The 21,406-nt window shown below is 41.6% G+C and overlaps 1 protein-coding gene across 1 annotated transcript in view; it reads left to right on the top strand.

The window, feature by feature from the left end:
• LOC137355647 (uncharacterized) overlaps window positions 1-21,406 on the top strand; it is a 113,885-nt gene that overhangs the window by 62,782 nt on the left and 29,697 nt on the right. Inside the window, exons 11-14 of the mRNA XM_068021021.1 lie at window positions 1,105-1,617; window positions 10,458-10,889; window positions 13,048-13,584; window positions 18,665-19,204. Coding sequence (XP_067877122.1) covers window positions 1,105-1,617; window positions 10,458-10,889; window positions 13,048-13,584; window positions 18,665-19,204 — 2,022 coding nt within the window. The remainder of the gene's footprint in view (window positions 1-1,104; window positions 1,618-10,457; window positions 10,890-13,047; window positions 13,585-18,664; window positions 19,205-21,406) is intronic.

Here is a 21,406-nt window from a genome sequence, read left to right as displayed (position 1 = left end):
GTTTAGCAAAGTAGGGCACTCAAAGGCAATTGATATTTAGAGATTTACAGGCACATGGTAATTGGGCAAAGAACCAGATATTGAGAAATATTGAAATGCTTATCTTTTCTAGAAATGGCAAAGGTAAGGAAAGTCAACGTAGCTGAAATTGACGTGACTGTGTGATGTAAGCAGACGTTGAAGGCCATTATATGTGATGATAATTATTTTGCTTTGTTCAGAGTGAGCAATTGGACTTTGAAATGATGTTTCCTTGTTTTGGGCATTTAACGTCTGAAAAGATGCAAACAATGGGATAAAAGGAAAAGGATTTATGCATAGGCTGAAACTTAAAAGAAGTTTTCCTCAGGAGCCAAAATGAAAGGATAAAGCCCACAATAGTGAGAATCCTATGTGTTCTAAGAAATTAATTGCTTGATATACTAAAGGACCTTTTCTGATTCTATGCTTCATGTTCTTAACAGAACAAGGATTGTACCAGGTATTAAATACAGAAGATATATTGAGAGCATAAGATTGCTCCTAATTTGGATGGGGGCGGATAGGAGAGAAGGAAAACTCATAGGGCAAGAGATGGGATGTGGCAGTGACTTTAAACAAACAGCCAGTCAATGTGTTTGTGGAGTGGACGTGGGTGTTTGATGTGCAGAATATGGAGGGGGTGTTCTGCTATTATCTCAGGTGCCATGTGTGCTGCCACTAGTAATTCTGAGTGGATGCGTTGCGAGGCATTTTAAGCTGGCATCAACTAATCAGAACTGCTTCTGTCTGAGCACAAAACAGGAAAGAGTCCTGAAAATACATGTATTCTGAGAAGCAAGTTCTTTACCTTTTTTATTTTACTCCATTGAGGTAATCTGTGGGTAGCTGCCCTCGCAATGGAGACATACCTGTACCTTTATGTTCTCCTTCATGCATTAAATCCTGTTCCACTCTTTGCAACAAGTCAGGATAGACAGTATAAGTTGTTTATAAACAGACTTGGATATTTCTGGGCAAGGCTCAACAAGCACGGTACAGACCATGTTGGGAACAAGTTAGAACTGTCAAAACATTCTGCTTGTGTCAGGATTGACTGTGTTTATTTTATGTTTTTTGCTTTAGTGCTGAATTCCTGTCAGTTATGTGGCACCTGCTTTGAAACTCGTAAAGGATTGTCGAGCCATGCACGCTTCCACCTGAGACAGTTTGGAGTGCCGGATTCGGAAAGCAGTGGTGCCCCCATCGGTACATTGTACGACCTGATGAAAAGAAAAGGGATACCTAGTGTTTTACCCTCTGCTTTGGCTAGTGATAAACCGCAGAGCTGTTCACCAAAGGACATGTCTGGTTTAAAGCAAGAGGCTCCTGGCAAACCACTCGGGGAGGAATGTCAGGGTGAAACAACTCATACGGCTAAGTTGCCAAAGTTGGCCATGAACAGTCCACCCAAGGGCCAGTCTCAGACAGGATCATCACTCAAGAAAGTGCATCCCATTTTACCAAAGCCAATGTCCAGTAAATCTCCAGAGCAAGGGAAAACAGGTAGATCATTGAACACACCTCAGACATCAGGAGAGCTACTGTCGAAGAAGCTGTTTTGGTCCCCCCAAGATGACAATACACCATTAAACCTCAGTAAGTTGTGCTCACTATTAGGTTTTAAGGTGATCAAATTTGTAAAATCCCAGTGATATTTAAAAGAACAAGCAAGCCCCAATGAATACAAACATGGCTGAATTGAGTTAATTTATTGAATCACCAAATAAATTAATCATTGTGCACTTTATTTGTTCAGCTGTTGGGAAAGAGGGCAGCAGTTTCCTCTTGCATTGAAGGAGAGAGGTTTAACTTGGTTATACCTTGCATATTTTGGATGAGTAGAAATGCCAGCAAGAAACCTCATCCTCAGTAAAATCAGGATTCATATATTGATCACTGATTCTTTCCCAGAATATCAAAACTTTGCATCACCCTTAGTTTTCCTTCTCTCCCTCATGAAATCTGAAGGCTTTTAAAATGCAAGCTAATTCTTGATTCCCTTTTTTCCTGTCCCGGTGGTGTTCTACCTTGTTGGTATTTTACCCTGAGCTTTGAGCACTCGCCTATATTTTTCAATAACAAATATAGAAGCCTGCTTAATTTCTTGGAGTTTTTGTGAGACTATCCCTTTTGTGCATTGGCCTTAGTATATCTGCACCCCAAAGATAACTGTGTATAATCACAACCTCATGAGGAGCAGATATGTAGGCAAATCTCAGAGAGGTGTAAAAATAATAGTAGAGGATTTCAACTTCCCCAATATTAACTGGGACAGTCTTAGTGCAAAAGGCTTAAAGGGGACGGAATTCTTAAAGTGCATCCAGGAGAGCTTTTTGAGCCAGCACGTAGAAAGTCCTACAAGGGAATGGGCAGACCTGGACCTAATCTTAGGGAATGAAGCCGGACAAGTGGTATAAATGTCAGTGGGGGAGCATTTTGGGGATAGTGACCATAACTCTTAAGATTTAAGGTAGTTATGGAAAAGGACAAAGATGGAATGGAAATAAAGGTACTGAATTGCGGGAAGGCCGATTTCAATATGACAAAACAGGATCTGGCCACAGTGGACTGGGAGCAGCTACTTGTAGGAAAGTCTACATCAGACCAGTGGGAGTCATTCAAAAAGGAAATAGTGAGAGTTCAAGGCCAACATGTTCCCATAAAGGTGAAGGGTAGGACCAATAAGTCCAGGGAACCCTGGATGTCAAGGGATATAGAGGATTGGATAGGGAAAAAAAGGAGGCTTATGGCAGATTCAGAGTGCTGAAAACAGCAGAGGCCCTAGAGGAGTATAGAAAGTGTAGGGGGGTACTTAAAAAAAGTAATTAGGAAAGCGAAGAGGGGGCATGAAAAAACTCTGGCAGCCAAAATAAAGGAAAGTCCCAAGGCGTTTTATAAGTATATTAAGGGCAAGAGGATAACCAGGGAAAGAGTAGGGCCCATTAGGAACCAAAGTGGCAATGTGTGTGTGGAGCCAGAGGACATAGGTGAGGTTTTAAATGATTACTTTTCATCTGTGTTCACTATGGAGAAGGACGATGTAGGTGTAGAGATCAGGGAGAGGGATTGTGATATACTTGAACAAATTAGCAGTGAAAGTTGGGGGTATTAGCGGTTTTAGCGGGTTTAAAGGTGGATAAATCCTCAGGCCCAGATGAGATGTATCTCAGGCTGTTATGTAAAGCAAAGGAGGAGATTGCAGGGGCTCTGACGCAAATTTTCAAATCCTCTCTGGCCACAGGGGAGGTGCCAAAGGACTGGAGGACAGCAAATGTGGTACCATTATTCAAGCAGGGATAAACCGGGTAATTACAGGTCCGTGAGTCTAACATCAGTGGTAGGGAAACTATTGGAAAAAATTCTGAGGGACAGGATTAATCTCCACTTGGAGAGGCAGAGATTAATCAAGGATAGTCAGCATAGCTTTGTCAGGGGGAGATCATGTCTAACAAATATGATTGAATTTTTCACGGAGGTGACTAGGTGTGTAGATGAGCGTAAAGCAGTTGATGTAGTCTACATGGACTTCAGTAAGGCTTTTGATAAGGTCCCACATGGGAGATTGGTCAAAAAGGTAAGAGCTCATTGGATCCAGGGCAATTTGACAAATTGGATCCAAAATTGGCTTGGTGGTAGGAGGCATAGGATGATGGTTGAGGGTTGTTTTTGCGATTGGAAACCAGTGGTGTACCGCAGGGATCGGTGCTGGGACCTTTGCTGTTTGTAGTGTACATTAATGAATTTAGACGTGAATATAGGAAGTATGATCAGTAAGTTCGCAGATGACACGAAAATTGATGGTGTCGTAAATAGTGAGGAGGAAAGCCTTAGATTACAGGATGATATAGATGGGCTGGTAAGATGGGCAGAGCAGAGGCAAATGGAATTTAATCCTGAGAAGTGTGAGGTGATGCATTTTGGGAGGACTAACAAGGCAAGGGAATATACAATGGGGTGGTAGGGCTCTAGGAAGTACAGAGGGACCTTGGTGGTCTTGTCCATAGATCATTGAAGGCAGCTGCACAGGTAGATAAGGTGGTTAGGAAGGCATATGGGATACTTGCCTTTATTAGCCAAGGCAAAGAATATATGAGCAGGGAGGTTATGATGAAGCTGTATAAAATGCTAGTTAGGCCACAGCTGGAGTACTGTGTACAGTTCTGGGCGCCACACTATAGGAATGAAACTATGAAGAGAGACTGGATAGGCTAGGGTTGTTTTTGTTAGAGTAGAGAAGGCTGAGGGGGGACCTGATTGATGTATACAGAATTATGAGGGGCATTGATGGCGTAGCTAGGAAGAAACTTAGCGGAGGTGTCAATAATCAGGGGGCATAGATTTAAGGTAAGGGGCAGGAGGTTTAGAGGGGAGTTGACGAAGCATTTTTTCACCCAAAGGGTGATTGGAATCTGGAACACACTGCCTGAAGGGGTGGTTGAGGCAGGAATCCTCACAATATTTAAGAGGTATTTAGATGAGCACTTGAAACGCCATAGCATACAAGGCTACGGGCCAAGTACTGGAAAATGGGATCAGACTAGATAGATGCTTGATGGCTGGCATGGACACGATGGGCCCAAGGACCTGTTTCTGTACTGTATAACTCTGACAGAACTAGAATGTTTTGTGTTGTTCCTTTGAAATATGTTAGAAAGAGCTGGCATACAAAGCCACAGTACTTTGGCAGACCTCTATACTACTACTCATGCCACAATTTTTTTGCAAGTTGAATTAGCCCTTGACTTCGAGCATGTTGCACAAAAATGTTGTGGCCACAGTTTTGACCTTCTCTGGCCCCTAGATGGAGGTGCAGACACTGCAATAGTTTCCACTCCTTTGTGCATGAGTTTGTAGATTGATTGTTTGCGATCTGTTCCCTGAGCAGTCTAGGTGTAGTGCTTTTATCCATGCATCTCTGCTTGAATTGAAGAGGGCCTTGGGTGGTTGCAGTGGCGGGGGTGGGGGGGGTGGGGGGGGAACGCAGAAGGATATATATCCCACGGAGGATACTTCAACTAGCTCAGAGCCAGGAAGAAGTTGTACAAGCTTTGGTACAAAGTAGTTTTCAGTCACAAATTTGACAATTTCTGACTATTAGGAATGTCATTGATCCATAAAGTAATAGACGTACACCAGTCTTTCCTTCTATTATGGGTGAAAATTCGGCAGAGGCCATCATAAGCAACCTCATGTCCCTGAGAGCAGACAAGATGGTATCTACTGTAGTTAATTTCATAAGTGTTCTACATAACCTTCTATTAAGACCCTGTAGTTTCAAACCAGATTCAGGTATAACTTTGAAATGTGCAACAGTTCCATGGAAAAGTCCTTCTGGGAGAAGGAGTTGCAAACCATAGAAACTTGTCATAAATTAGCAAACAGCTACTAAGAAATAGAGCAGTTCTATATCATAATGTGCTAGCTCGAGATTCACAGCACTTGCACAAAAGGATAATCTTCAGATAGATCAGCTTCATTTCCAGCCTCAATTTAAAATGGTAGGGCTCAAGTTGTCATCCCTTGTCAACCACAAAAGGAGCCAATTCTTGGGATCTTGGTGTATTTGAGTATGGCCATAGTTTTAGTGCCCGGCACCACTGATCGGACTTTTGGTATCAGAACAGTAGCTCGGGTTTTGCAGTCAATAGATTGTGATTACTGTGGTAAATGCACAGTTGAGGTTTCCTATCATTTTTGAATGCTTAATCATCTTTCTCTTTCTCGCCCCCCACCCCGCCCACCGCCCGCAAAACAAAATTGTGGTCTTATCTGCCTCTCCCCAGAGGAAGCATTGTGCAATATGCTGTTATATTAATTCCCAACAGAATAATCCAAATCAGAAGAGCCTGCACTAAAAGTAATTATATTTCCCATGAGCAACATCCATTATCAATGTGCTATTCTTCAGCATTGCCTATCATTGATGGTGACATGTCCTTTTATTACCTTTGTTCTTACAAGGACTACATGTGCTGTTAATGTTAGATGGCTAGCTTATTCAAGTGCATGCCATGGAAACTGTACCAAGCTTCCAATAATCACAGAGCTGTACAACCTAATCTTCATTGAGCACATATTGCACATGTTACTAGCACGGTGCTTGCGCCCAAAGATAAATTGACCATAAGCTAAGCAATATGGTTCTGACAAAAGGGCGGTGCAGTGGTTAGCGCTACAGCCTCACAGCTCCAGGGACCCGGGTTCGATTCTGGGTACTGCCTGTGCGGAGTTTGCAAGTTCTCCCTGTGTCTGCGTGGGTTTTCGCCGGGTGCTCCGGTTTCCTCCCACAGCCAAAGACTTGCAGGTGTTAGGTAAATTGGCCGTTGTAAATTGCCCCTAGTATAGGTAGATGGTAGGGAATATGGGATTACTGTAGGGTTAGTATAAATGGGTGGTTGTTGGGCGGCACAGACTCGCTGGGCCGAAGGGCCTGTTTCAGTGCTGTATCTCTAAATATAATAAAATATAAAAATATAAATATAAAATATAAGTTTAGTGCTGGTGGCAAGCATCATTCTTTGTAGCCCCAGACTGAAGGCTTGACCCCTCTACAGCTTAATTTACAAGCCAGAGGGATCAGACTCTGCTTCTAGCATTGGATGATTGAAGTAATGTTTTAGTAGAAGGACCCTTCTGGTCTTCTGCACAGGCACTGCTTATTGTAACCAATGCCTGCTTCAGAGTACAGTATAGGGAAACCCAAGGCTTCCAGCTATAGAAATCACAAACTAGATATGGATGAGCTTTTCCATTCAAAACAAATCTACATTTCCCATTCACAAGATGGAAGTGGCTCTTGAATGTAAGATTTTAACCTCCACTACCTTACCTGGATTACTATTCCAAGTGTTGGCACTCTTTGCCTGAAGATGATCTTCCTGGCATCTGTCCTAGACTTGCCTATCGCTGATTTTAATTTACACCCCCTTATCTTGGCATATGATGAAGTAGTGCTCTGGATTTCCCTTTATCCAGGTTGTTGAATATCTTCATATAATTATAAAAGTTCCCCTCTCAGTTGCCTCCCTTTCAAGTTTAAAGAGACTGATGACTCCAGTGTTGCCATGCAGCTGAATCATTTCATGTTGTGGATCTGTCATGTGACTCTTTCCTGCACCATCTCCATGGCTTAAATGTCTTGATAACCAAATCTGAACAGAGTACCTAAATTCCAGTCGGGCCATAGCACTGCATAGTTTTAGCATGACATTGTTTTGTACTCCGCTGAATTAGCTATAGTATTGAGCATTCTTTTTATTTTAATTGATGAAGATAATTTGTCATGTTAAGTGCTGAATCTACTATCAGACCCAGATCCCTTTCTGCTTCATTTTTAACTATTACTGTACCATCTTTAACATTCTAACAACATCCATTTTCCTTCCGTTTTGTAGTATATTGTGATTATCTGCCACTTCTGGATTTTATCGATGCCTTTTGTAGATTCCTAACCTATTTGTCCATCTTGATGGTCCTTCATAGTCCAGTAAATGATCTGGAATCCAAAGTGTTATTGTGCTACAGATGCACAGCCAGTCTGCTTTGCAGAGAGATGCGACTACAGTGGTTCATTGCATCAGCAAAGGCCATAAATGCAATGGTACCTTTTACCTTTGGACCTTTAGAAGTCATATGTTGGTGTAAAAGAGATGTTGGCATAGAATAACTAACTTGTAATAGACATGGAGAACATAGTGGCAGATGTTATCAGGAGCATTTTACCTATTCCGTAAGTGGGCTCTTCACAAGACATTACCCATAGTATTATGAGTATAATTAAAAGTGGATTACTCACCTTATGGTGGCAGGGTCATTGGGTTCTACAAATAAATAAATGCATTCCCCAACACATAGCTACTGTAAAGACAGAAGTGAAGATTTTAAGTTTTATTAACAGTATTTTGTGGGAGGAGGATATTGGTTCAATGTTAATCTGCATGGGACATGGTTTTGCGCTCCATGCTCGACTTGAGATTTTATTCGTTGTTTTATTCAAATACTGTTTTGAGCAACAATAAACTCCTTTTATCTTTGGCTTTCACAAGATAGGCCTTCTTCATGCAAACCTTTCAGCCCATTTGATCCCTACCTTCTAGTACTTTATTAGATCCATTCTGGTATAGCAGAGAATGTGTATTTCTCTTTCTATGGGTCATAAGGGAATGGGTCCTTGGTGAACATAGTACCAAGTTGCTACCTGGTTGAGAGTACTGAAACTAACTTGAGAAATGAGGTGTGATTTGTTATGCATTAATGGAAGGATTGTGTGGATTTTGGATGAAGTCTTAAAGACATTGCTTGTTTGCATAATGTTACCTGGTGTTTGGAATATAACCTTAACTCAAAGGACCAGTACACCTAAGGTAAGTAGTCTGCATTATTTTAAAATCCTACCGCGTAAGCTTTTATGCCTTTAATTATTTTCACTAAGTTATTAGGATGTTCATAGAATCTCCTATTAATTTTCTTTACCTTGTAGATTTTATCAATATCGTGAAGATGTTCCAAAGTTGCTGCACATTTCAGACTTGGCTTTCTGTGAATCTACCTGTGTCTTGAATGTTGTGGGAAGGAACTTCTTTCTTGGCCATTCTTGACCCCCTCACATTCCTCTTCCAGTTGAGACTGCCTGGAGTGGGGGGAAGTTTGCATCCAGTTGAGATTGGTAATCAAACTTAACTCTCTTGGTGAAGAGTCCACTGTCCTTGTACTGTAGCTGCCAGTATGGCATGGTCCTTTTTGGCATTTTCTTAATTTTATTTTTTTTAATTAGTTCTTATCAGTTATTTAGACAGCTTATGAAGGGATTTTATCTCAACAGGTTCTGGTTTCTCTTCGATATTGGGCAGAAATGAACATAAGGATAGACGTGTGATCATGGAAATTTAACGACTGTCTTTAATGTTGGCTGAGTTTAAGTGCCAGCTTTTGTGTCAGATACTTTATTCAGTATTAAAGTTGATGGAAACTTGCTCTGTGCATTTGCTAACTTCATGCGCTGATCGTTGTAATTTTGCACTATGTCAGAAATACCCCCAAGTTTTGTGATGTGAAGCGTGCATAAACCTAAGGATGACACCAACTTATTTCCTTTTGAAACTGCATTTTGTGCTGGGATCTGCTTTTACAAGTTAAGGCTGTTCACATTTGCTCTGGCACTGGCTTGGCTGTGTTTGTTTTGTCTACGCTGCTGTTTGCATGGTTGTGCTGCGGAACCTTTGTCTATGATGCTTTGTGTTTCCGTGTACTTTTGTGACCTTTTATTTTGTAATGGTGGTGGTTGTCTGCTTTTCTTGAAGCTTTGACTGCTTTTTGTTTGAGTTTCATTGCCTCATCCACTGCTGCTTTTTAATTTTGGGAGGTGGGGTGGAAGTGTAGGGCAAGGGGTTAACCTGCATTTGGCACTACACCTGTATTTGTCTCCGAGGTGTAGAGTGATGCTATTGATATAACTGCTTTAATAATTGTTACCTACTCAGTTGAAATAACATTAATCGTGGACTTACTAGTCAGTACTCATGTCAGTCCTTCTTTCTTCTCTTGCCCACACCCCAACCACAACCTCCCATATCCCCCCCCCCCCCCAAAAAGGATTGCTATGGATTCTCACAAAATTTATTACGATGTACCATGAAAAAGCTGCTATTGGCAGAAAGTCTCCACACAGGCTCTCTAATTTATTTTTGTGTGTGTAAATCTTAAATTTTAGTTTTATTTACTCCAACTTCTTTTTTCCTTTCAATCTTGATGTGTGATCTACCTTCAGTCAGAAGCACAGCCTGGTGGTGTGCTTGGTGCATTCAATGCTGCTCCACCCTAAATAAATGATACCTGTGGTGTATTAAGTTGTTCATCCCTTCCTCTCTATCCACTTAGGAGCAGACCCTTGCCATGCGGGGAGATTAGGATGCAATGGCAACTCTCTCTGGCTGGGGATCTGTGCACATTGCCAGCCTTCCAGCATTCTCCCAAGTTGGCAGCCTGTTCAACTGCATGAAAGTCACAACTGAGCCCAGTGTTCTCACCCAGAGTTTGTGCGAAAGCATCTCCTAACAAGAGTTCCTGACTAGTGATCAGGAATGAAGTCCCTGGCTGATTTTATTTTATTTCCTATTCACAGCTAGCAAAACAAACCAATTATTGGCCCTATCTCAATCCCAGCTGAGTTGAGATAACACAGACTGAGGAGTGGAGCTGGGACCTTCTAAGTTGGTGTGGTTTACTAGAATACCAGACATTTACTTTTCAGCCCTAAATTTTCATCATTTCTTAAACCCATTAAATCTAAATTGTGTAAAGTTTGGTTATTGGGTTGCTGCCTAGAGCTGCAAAATGCTTCTTAGACGCAAGATTGATGTAGTGTATGAGAGGTTAATGAACGTAACGCAGGTGCCGTTCTAACGGTGTTAAATACAACTTCTCTCTTTCATTCACAGCAGTAAACAGTGAACACATAAGCTGTCGGTTGTGTGGTGCCTGCTTTGAAACCCGGAAGGGACTGTCGAGCCATTCCCGAGCTCACTTGAGGCACTTTGGAGCGGTGGATGTGGATTCTAAAGGATCTCCGATTGAAGCTCTAAATGAATTCATTAAGAAAAAAGGGATACAGAGTGCTTTGTCATCCATGCTGCCGATGAAGAAAGCGCACAGCTACCCTAAGGTGTCTGCCCTCAAAGTGGAAAGGACCAATTTCAAATTAGGGACACCAGTCAACAAGAAAACATCTCTAACGTCCCCTTCAATGTCAACACAGAAAAGGCTGAAGCAAGTCACTATGAGAGTGCATATGCAATCTGGGATTTCTGAGTCTTCGAGACCTAATAATGAGCTGACAGAAACATATTGGCCAACATCACCTATAAATCTGTGTAAGGTTTTAATTAGTGATAGGTGGGCAAGATACTGTACTTTGTAATCCAAGGAAATGTGCCCCTCTGGTCAAAATGAACTAAAACGTTGCAGAGTTGATGGCATTTGTGTACGGATGCAAGTGCACCAGATCATTCAGCTATCCCTACTGAGAACACCAGTAGGGAAGCGTTAACTGGAATGGGAAGAGGAGGTACATTAAAATAGGAATGCGTGGGAAATGGGATTTGAACATTGAGCCATTATTCGAGGGGGCAGTGTGAACTGGTGATTTAGTGACCGAAAGCATTTATTCATAAACCAAGACTCGCAAGGCTTTATAGATTCAAATTCCATGTTAGATTTTTCAAAAAGTGTGTTGGCCTGTTGTCAGAACCATGCTGGTCTTCTTTCAGTCAGGCGAGAAGGAACAACCTTGCAGTTATATAGTGCTTGTCATGTCCTCAGGACGTCCATAAGTACTTTTTAGCGAACGAGTTATGTTTTTTGAGTATAGTTACATTTGTTTTGTGGGTAGTTTAGCAAGGTCCCACACACAGCAATGAGATGAATGGCCAGTTGATCTGTTTTGATGGTGATGGTTGATGAATACTGTCTAGGACACTTGGAGAACTCCCAGCTCTTCGAATAGATGCCATGGGATCTTTTACATCCACCGGAAAAGACAGATGGGGGCCTCAATTTAACGTCTCTTCCGGAAGACAGCACCTCTGTACTGCACTGAAATATTGGCCTAGATTATGTGCTGATGCCCTGGAGTGGGACTTGAACCCACAACCTGCTGACTCAGCCAAGAGTGCTACCACTGAGTGAAGCTGACACTTAGAAATCACATGTACCTTGGGGAGATATGAGGGAACAAGTGAACAGTCTGTTGAGTGATGGTTTTTTCATCAGGCATTCACAAGGTAGCACTATGCGCTACAGGAAAAGTCAGTTTGAGTGCAGTATTTTTGATATTGTGTGTTCATCCTGCTTTTTAGGAGAAATGTGCAAAGTGAATTGTCATAACTACTTCTGACCGAGGCTTACTTAGAAATCCATAGCATTGGAATGCACTGCCTTGTGTCTGAAAGCAACAATGTAGAAAGTAGTACCATGTCGTGGAAAAACAGGACATAATGACGTGAATTGATTAGAATTGAATAGAAATGTTTTTAAATATTCTGGTGCATTGAAGTATCAAATGCATTGTATCCTGAAGTCGGAATACACACATCAAGTTCCCAATTTCAATTATAGTCTAGGGTGGGGTGGTGAATGGAGGGATCACCGTCAGGGATTGGAGTTGGCATACAAGTCAACTCTGATAGCTGTTGAATACCTCGCAGCTTTTGCTGATGTTGCAAGTAATAGAGTTTTCCCATTTTGTTGCCCTGTTTATAGTGAGGTACCAGGAGTAAAATCAATCAAACTCCTCCAGTGCCTAATGGGTAAAGACCCGTTATACAGAGCCTTACAGAATACGTGGACCCAAGTTCAATCCCAAATCTGCTTAGTTAGTTGACTTCAGGTGATATTAGCATCCCTGGATCAGAGAGGGAGGGGAAAACATAGCCAGTATTCCAGTTCCAGGTTATTGACTCTGCTAGAAAGTACATGCATGTGGATTTTGGGCAAGACTAGATTTTACTCTGAGTGCAATAGCTTTCTGGCACTCATGGTCTAGGTTCACACGCATGAAGAATTACCACTTACTTGATCTGCCGGAAGGTTCCTGTTATCTGTGGAATTGGACCCAAAAGGCTGCTGCAATGACCATGCATTCAGAGGAGATGATGACAGGGTGGGGAATGTTGGGGTGGGATGAGTTTTGGGGGTAGTGACCTGGTGACTGTGTTGCAGTAATAAGATAGTGCACGTATGATAGATCGGAACAGATATCCTGTGACTTTCCTTCCATAGCCTTGTGCCAAATCCAGGGTGTGGCAAGTGAAAGTTGAGTGTTTCCCTTTAGGAATGAATGATAGTAACCTGAGCCACTTTCTTCACATGCTAAGTTTAGAAGCATTGTCCTGTCACCTGGTTGCACCTTCTCTGGCGAGGAAAGGCTTATGGCATAAGGAGATCTAAAATGGGCCAAACAATTTCACTTTCAGTTTATGGGGAAATGTTTAAAAAATGTTCATTGCAATTTCCCCTTTCTTTCATTTACAGCAATTGATTCAGCGCCTAGCAAAGAGACGCGTTGTGAATTTTGCGGTGATTACTTTGAGAACCGCAAGGGGCTGTCGAGTCATGCGAGGTCACACCTGAGGCAATTTGGGGTGACCGAATGGACAGTTAATGGTTCGCCAATAGACACATTGAAGGAGCTTATGAAAAGGAAAATGCATCCTCTCGAATCACCTGCCACGCCTTCAAAGCTGGCGGCAGCTGTTATGAAATCACCAATGCAGACCCTGCAGAGTGAACCCTTCTCACCCTCTCCCAGTAAATCATCCAAGTTCAGCCTGACCATTCCATCCATCAGGCAGGTTCCATCAGGATCATTTGTGCCCAAAAAGGTTCAGGGGCAATTTCTCTCACCGCCTCCACTGAAAAAGATGAAGCCAACCCCACTGAAAAAGGTGAAACAAGAACATTTCAAAGTAGAGTATAACCCTGAGGATCCAGCAGCCTCGCTGAAGAGCGGCAGTTATTTATCCGAAGAAATGTGGTCACCCAGCGGGGATGCTTCACCTCTCCGTTTAAGTAGGTTTTTCTGTTGCTGAGACAGTTTTGTGTATCTTTTAACCTTGGTCAAGCAAAAAAAAATTAACTATTATGCTGTTGGAAATAGTGGAAAATAATTCTTGGAAGCGTGTTAGAAGTTAGACTTTATATATGGAATAAAAGACAGCATTAGAGATATGAATTGTAAGATATTGTGAGCTAATAAGATTAGGCTTCAGATAATGTTTGTCAGTTTTATGGTTATCTGAATCATCTGATATCTGTCCTTGATTATTTTACCTCTTGAATTCGCCACCCCAGTTTTTGCTGCAGATTGCAGTGATTAATCTCTGCTGCTGGAATATCTGGATTGTTCAGTGGCATCACCTGACAGCCAAAGTGGAGTAATGCACAAAATATCAAAAACATACCAACCCAGAGCAGTCGCATATGCTTTCCCTTCTGCCCATACTCTTGAGAAGCGCTGAGGCAGGCTTGCAGATTTTAGAAATTGTTTTTCACAGCACGCAGAGCCTTAAAATCTGAATGCCTGAAATGTAAACAGCTTTTTAAAATAATTTATACCTTCCTGTGTGTGGTCCATTTTTAATTGAAAACAAATGGACGTTTTTAACTGCAGCGCTCAGCCTTTAAACAGTAAATGTTCAAGGAGACGTTAATTCTCAAAAGTTACTATCTGTGCTAAGTACTTCCAGATCGGTCTCGGATGGTGCATGCCTTTTTATTTTATAAAGTATATACAGTCTTCAATGTATTTGCTTTTACAGGGTTCGTTTGTGGAACTCTGACTTTAATCTTGCACTGATTTACTTTGCCTCTATGTGACAATTCTGTGTCTATCCAGTCGAGTAAATCCCAGGATATTGTTCCTTTTTCCCAAAAAAAGCTTTCTGTCCACCCTCAAGAGAGCTATGTAGTTTTAAGATGCATTATAAACCTGAGTTCAGACTCCCTCATCTGTTCTTTCTGTTCAATTGCCAAATAACACTGCTGCTGTCTTTCACTCGGGTGTGGGGCGGGAGTGGTGGGGGGTGTGGTTTGGGTAGTAGCTTCAGAAATTCCTAGTGCAAGTCACAGCCCTAATTCTTCTCCACAGTGGACTTTTCAGTATGAACAGCATCATGAGTCCTACCAAAACTGGCTTACATAAATGCCCATTTAGGATTTCAAGTTCTGCGCTTTGCATTATGTGCTTTGGGCAATGGACAGTTTCTGTTGTGCGAGGTGCCTAGTTTTGAAAGTTGCAAACCTACTTGTCCTTTGAGAAGAGTTAATTAAGAACACAAGTGCTATAAAGTGATCTTCAAAGGCTGGAATTTGTTCATTTTCATCAGCTCTACCTTGTGGAATCTTTGGACCTTGGGTCTACAGTTCAAAGCAAAGTACTTCTGGTCAAAGGGAAATGCAGTTGGTCAGGGAACTGGTCACGGAGAGAGCTGGTGAAACAGGGCCTGTGCATTCTCATGGCTGGGGATAGGCTTTGGGCTGTTTTACGGAATGATATTTGCTGTTATATCATTGTCCTTAGTCTCTGGGGTAAAGTCGTATTGACTCACAGCTGGGCTTCGTTTTGCTCCTTAGTCAGCAGGGTGCCCTCAGAGATTGTTAATGCTCTATTTAAATCTTGACTTTCACTAAGAGCATTGGTTAACATTTTATAAGAATACTTTTCCAACGACCGACACAATAGGACCAATGTCCACCTTCTGTGTTGTAAATTTTCTATGTTTTCTATGAATATATCTCTTTATCCATTGGCCGGATTAAGGATGTGGTACTTGGAGGAAGAAAAGTTAATTTGATGACTTATATGCCATTGACATGAGATTGAGCTGAGCAGTTATTGACTGACTAATGGCACTATTTTCTGACCAACCATTGCCCTGTTTTGATCAAGTTTTTGGGTTCGTCCTGTGAAATATCAGATGCTACTCAGGCTTTGGCATTGGTCTCTACTTCTTCATTGACTGTTGGATATTTCATATTTTTAAAACATTGTGGGTTCTTTGACTTTCCTTTAAATGGATGATGTTTACCACCAGTACACAGTTGTCCCTTGACGCAGTAAGTTTTGTTGGGCTGCACTTTATAATATGTATTCATTATTTTTTTGAATTGCCCAAATAGTTGTCCAGCAGATTGTCGTCTTCCACTTGGTGATGTGAGAGAGGTCACAGATTTACCCCCACTGCAAATTTTCTTGAACACATCGCCATGCCACGCCTTTAAGCAACTAAACCACTTGTTGCTACTGGTGAAATTTATCACACCTAGTTGATCGACAAAAGCCTTGGCCTTTTCAAAAATAGGTCATGATCACTTGAGATTTTCATTGAATTTCTCACTAAACCACATGGCTAATGCATCTTCAACCTCTTATTTTGCAGCTTTTCTTTATCGGCGGCTTGTGCATTTCTGATTCACACTTGGCCTTTATCTCTGTGGCAGATTTTCCCCAGCCAAGTAGGGTCTACAGCTTCAAGGAGATAGTTTTGTAGACTTCTTTTCTGGAATTTCCACTCTTAGTTGCTTTGATTGCATAGTATTTATTCTTGAGCACCCTCAAGTTGGGTTTCTGTTCAATTCCAGTCCTGCTATCTTAAACTTTGGGCACTTGAGCGCAGCTAATTTATAGGCCTAGTAGGTACACTCACGTGTCATGCTAATTGACATAAGTGGTAATAATAGGAGGCCTGTAAGACTTAAGACTTAAAGATTGTGTTGAAATAGTCATACCAGAACTTGTAGCTGGCGATCCATAGAATAAGCTTTTGGTATTAATGTGTAGAGATGGGAAAGGGACTTGCTGCTTACTTTGAAAAAGGAAAGAGATTTTGACAAACAGGTTTGAGATAAGTGGGTATCACTGTATGTGATTTGTCCAGCAGTAACTAGAGCATTCCATCAAGGGTGCACCAACTACTAAACTACATTACCTAAATGACCTGTAGAAGCATTTTTAGGATTGGTGTCTGCAGTTCATGGGATTCTGAATTTCCTGTGAAACTGGAGTTTCTCTTGAACTAAGGCAAATCTCACCAGTTAAGTTTATTACCTCACTGGATGTGGGTCAGTTCACAGTTTTCAGCTAGAATGCTCAACTTCCTTTGATTTTCAGAATTCCATTCATTCTGAGACTGATGGCAGAGGCCAGATTTTTTGTAATTTCACACCTCAATGCAACCATTGGTTGTTCTCCAAAGCACTTTCCCTGTGTCCAGGATATAGAGGCCAAGCACAGTTGTTCTGGCTTTGTGATCTGAAAGCAAATACTCTAGTGAATTGTGGTTGGAGGTCCTTGGGTCTCCCCCACATGTTGGGTATAATCTCATAGGAATGGGTACTATCACTAGGGAATGATAGCTATGAGCCAGTGCCAAATTTAATAACTCAATCCATACATGGTGTAACTGATACTCTTAGCATTTCCAGATGGATACAAAGACTGATTTTTGGGATGAGCAGGATTTCAATCTCTCAGCAGTGACTCAATATAGATTTGGCACTGATCTATTCCCATTGGTATTGTCTATTTCAAATGTGATTTTCGCAACCATTCTGGATATTGCAGCAGAGATGAGGTACACTGTCACGAATGGATTCTCCATTTCGATTTCATGAGTATGATCTTCAAAAATGACTTTGTTCGTGCATAGAACTGATGGAGAGGGGGTACCTTGTGTGACAGAAGTCAAAAGTAATCTTCAAGAGTGTTTTTATGAGTGTTCTGTTAGACTGACCTCTAGCTGTTCCTTAGGGTCAGATGGGGGGCAAATCTTGCATTGCATCAAGAATCACCTTTTATGCTATCTGTAAGCTGCCATGTGCTCTATAAATGTTAAGTGTTTACTCCAGCAAAGGTGCATTGATGAAACCTGATCTTAAAATCAAATCCTAGAATTGCCCACATTGAATCGTTGGTACTGTGATGCAGTGCTATTCAATGTGTGGAAGATAGGTTTGTGACAGTTGGATTCCTTTTTAGATCTGGTTGCCCTCTAAATTTATGTAGCTCTTGTCATTTTAACTACTGCCCCCCTGATTGGAGACCTTTTGAAATTGGTAATCATTCACAATTGTTCCGTTTTTGTGAATGCAGACAGTATTCAGCTATTTGTCGAGAGCTGAATAGTGACCGTCTGAAAGAGACCATTGGCCTTTTGAAAGGCTTCAGTAAGAAAACTCCCTTGAAGCATTGATCTTGAGGTCTACATTGGATGATGAATCTGATTCTGGTATTTGTGAAATTGCTGAGATACAGTAGCTGAGAGGAATCCCTCTTTCTCACATTGGTAAATGCAGCCCCTTGCTGGAGAATAGGGCATGCTATCAACTGACAGCAGACTGATCCCACTTGCCCACATTGGTGTGAAGTCTCTTCTACCTCACCAGTGTAATGGAGGATATGCATAGCTCTATGCAGATCACTATATTAAATGTACCAGAGATCTCGAATTGTAAGTTTGTAAACATGGGAGAGACAGCCCTGTGCTGTGTACCACCCTTGCAGCTTTAAAATTAGGTAGAACAACTATTCCTGTTTACCTAGCCAGTGGTAAATTTAAATCAGCCCAATCCATGAGCAGTGTGACTGCTCCTGTCATTTTATTTACGACCAGATCCACAGGTAAGCAGTGTAGTTTAGGTTAGATGTCAACACCCTTGTCAGCCATGGATATTGATCAATTGATACTGCATGCAGGTTATGTCTTATTTCCTGGGATCTGGGTTTTGAATCTTGATTAATGGCGTGAATATCCCCAATTTCCTCCTCCTCTGCTATATGAGTCCTAATTTTATGGTTCCCCACATTACAGACCTTAAGGTTTTTTCTTTGTTGGCACTAAAATGGTAATTCACTCAGGAGGCCGCAAGGACGGCTGGTGTGAGAAATGGAAATGTCACACAGAGAAAAGGCAGCTTTACTGTACATCTAATTTAGGTTGTTTGTGATTGCTGCTGTCTCTGGGTGATATGAGAAACTTGGTGGGTAATCCATTTGCTATCAGTGATGTCCCCCATTTTAACTCCCAAGTTTACCTCACCATCTCCTTCTTTCCCTCTGACGTCAATTTTCCTCTTTCTTTTGCTTTGGTAGCAATCGATCAACCCAACAAGGATGTCCGCTGCGAATTCTGTGGTGAATACTTTGAGAATCGCAAAGGGCTGTCGAGCCACGCCAGGTCACATCTGAGGCAGTTTGGGGTGACAGAATGGACTGTGAATGGTTCGCCAATTGACACGCTGAAGGAGCTGATGAAGAGGAAAGAGAAGCCTGAATCATTTGGCCATGACCTACAGCGGGAACCTGAAAACTACTTATATGAGGCAAAGCCCGTTTCCAAGCCATTTGGACAGCTTGTCAAATCGTCTGCCAAGTTGATGCAGCAAAAGCATCTGATGCCCCCGGCAAGAAAAGTGTTAACCTATACACCCAACAGCCAACATGCGACTGTATCGCCACTGGGCAAGAAGATACCGATGGGTTTTGTGTCAACTGCACCACTAAAGAAACCCATGCTGGATGAAAGAAATCTGACTCCAGAATTGAAACACAGCTACACTCCAGAATTGGGCTTGTTTAAGCCAAAGGCCACATGGTCCCCGCAGGAGAAGGTGGCAACAAGTCCAGTAATAGGTAAGTCAAACTACTTTGAATATTCTTGCCTTCTCTTTGCTCTCACAATGCTGTACATTTAATTCCAAACAGTAAGCCACCAGACGAGCAGCTCGTCGTATTCTGGCACTGCTGCTCAGTAGCTGCCTACAAGAAAAACTTCCAGGGACGCCCAAGCCTTTCTTTTTTGTTTTATGTTTCTCTTCCCTGTGGTATGGTGTAAACGCTTGCCATTCCTTCTCTGCTTCCTCTGAGCAATCCTGCTACAAGATACGCTGCAAATGCCTTGCTTACACCAGGTTTCACTGTTAGTGATTGCTGCAGTTCCTGGCCCTGGTTGTAAGGAATTTGGAAGATTCACCGCTAACTTTTTTTTAAAAAAAACTTTTTGCAGAATGTTGGAGACACAGGTGAGGCTCCATTTATTGTCCATCCCCAATTGCCCTGAGAAAGTGGTGAGCTGTCATCTTAGGCAGTTGTATGACTGAGTGGCTTGCAAGGCCACTTCAGAAAGAGTTCAGAGTTAACGTAGCATGGAACTAGAATCACGTGTGAGCCAAACCTGGTTGGGATGGCAGGATCCCTGCTGGGAAGAATAGTTTCTTTTTGATTACAAAAAAAAGCTTTGTAAAAATATTATGATTTGTGTTCTTTTTGTTTTAATTGAGTTACTGAGAGCAACAGCGGCCAGATTGCTGAAACAATCTTCTCTCATCCGCTTCATGGATCGTTCCCTTGCTGTTCAGTTTCCTCCTAAAACAATATTTCAATACTGAATTTACATTTTTTTAAGAGACAATATTGAATTCAATGCTATGGTTTGCTTCGAATTTTTGTGTACCATACACTGACATGGCCGTGCAGTGAAGCTCCGCTTGGGAATGCAGAAGAAAAGGACAGCAGCTAAAGCTGCTTTACACGACTTCCCAGGAGAAAAGGTTTGTACAGTTGATGAAAGGATACTGATATGAAAACATGTATCTGACACGATGAAGTTTCCTGGACTTAACTCATTAACAATGAGATAACTGCATAAGGTTTACTTTAGTTTGAACTTGCATTTTAAAAGAAGCCCAAATAATGAGATTGCTGCTCTATTCCCAAAGTATTCTTCTGTTAAAAACGATTGGTGCATAATAGGCTCTAAATCTGTCAGATTCTGTTGTTGCATTGCTAACTTGGAGCTTCCACTTGAATGCCTTCGTACTTGAGAAGAAGTTTGGAATTTTATTGAGTTTCTGCATTATGGATTTCATGTGTTTGCTCAATTCTGATTCATTCTTAACTTTAGAAATGTAATGGGGAGAAATAACTCAATCAGATCTGTTGAGAAAGCATTTTCATCCCATTAAACATTATCAAGTCTTTTGATTATAATGTTGCCACTGCCCTTCCCTCTTAGAGGTGGGTGGAGTTTGAAACTGCAGACACCTTGCATGCATTGTGAAATTGTTCACTATTCTACATTTTCTAATGGTACTGATGAGTATTCAAAGCAGATGGAAGAAATAACTGAGAACCATCACTCGTGTATGAATGTGGAATAAAACACAATCTTTAATTACAGTGGTGAAAAGATACTTGTTTTATCTGTTTTTTTCCAGTTTCTCTCTTTGTCTCCTTAAGGCACTAACTCTTGCTGGGTTACAGGTCTAAGGGTGGGAGCAGACCTCTGTGTGTGCATTCTTCATATGGAGAACCTTAAACTGAGGGTATCTACAGATTTAACCATGGATGGCATCGCAACTGAACCCAATCTTGACCTCGCATGCATACTTTCCAGTACAGGCCGTTGTATAGTGATCAAGAGCAGGAATCCTAGCTGGTTTTCTTTATGTTCCCCCTACAAGGGCTCATCTCATGTGTAATGCTCCCTCCCACTGCTCCCTGGCTGAGATCAGCTAACTCAACTCAAGAGACCATTCCTGTTTACTACTACACCGGCCATTTTCTCTACTCACCAGATCTATGGCGAAGCCCAAACTGAAATCTATAACGTACCTCTGCAGATTCCACATTGTCTCCTGGGACATTTTCATTGAAATAGAGAAGAGTGACGAGATCCAATAGCATGTTCGAAATGGAGAGGTTTTGTTGAGTTATGGGAAAAGCTATTTCCACTGATATATTGGGAACTAGAGGGCAGAAATTTAAAGTGATCACCAAAAGGATGAAGGAAGAGGTTAGAATTTTTTTTGTACACAGGGTTGTTAGGAAGTGGAA

The sequence above is a fragment of the Heterodontus francisci genome, chromosome 43, assembly GCF_036365525.1.
Source record: "Heterodontus francisci isolate sHetFra1 chromosome 43, sHetFra1.hap1, whole genome shotgun sequence".
Lineage (NCBI taxonomy): Eukaryota > Metazoa > Chordata > Chondrichthyes > Heterodontiformes > Heterodontidae > Heterodontus > Heterodontus francisci.
This window is presented reverse-complemented; position numbering and strand designations above follow the sequence as displayed.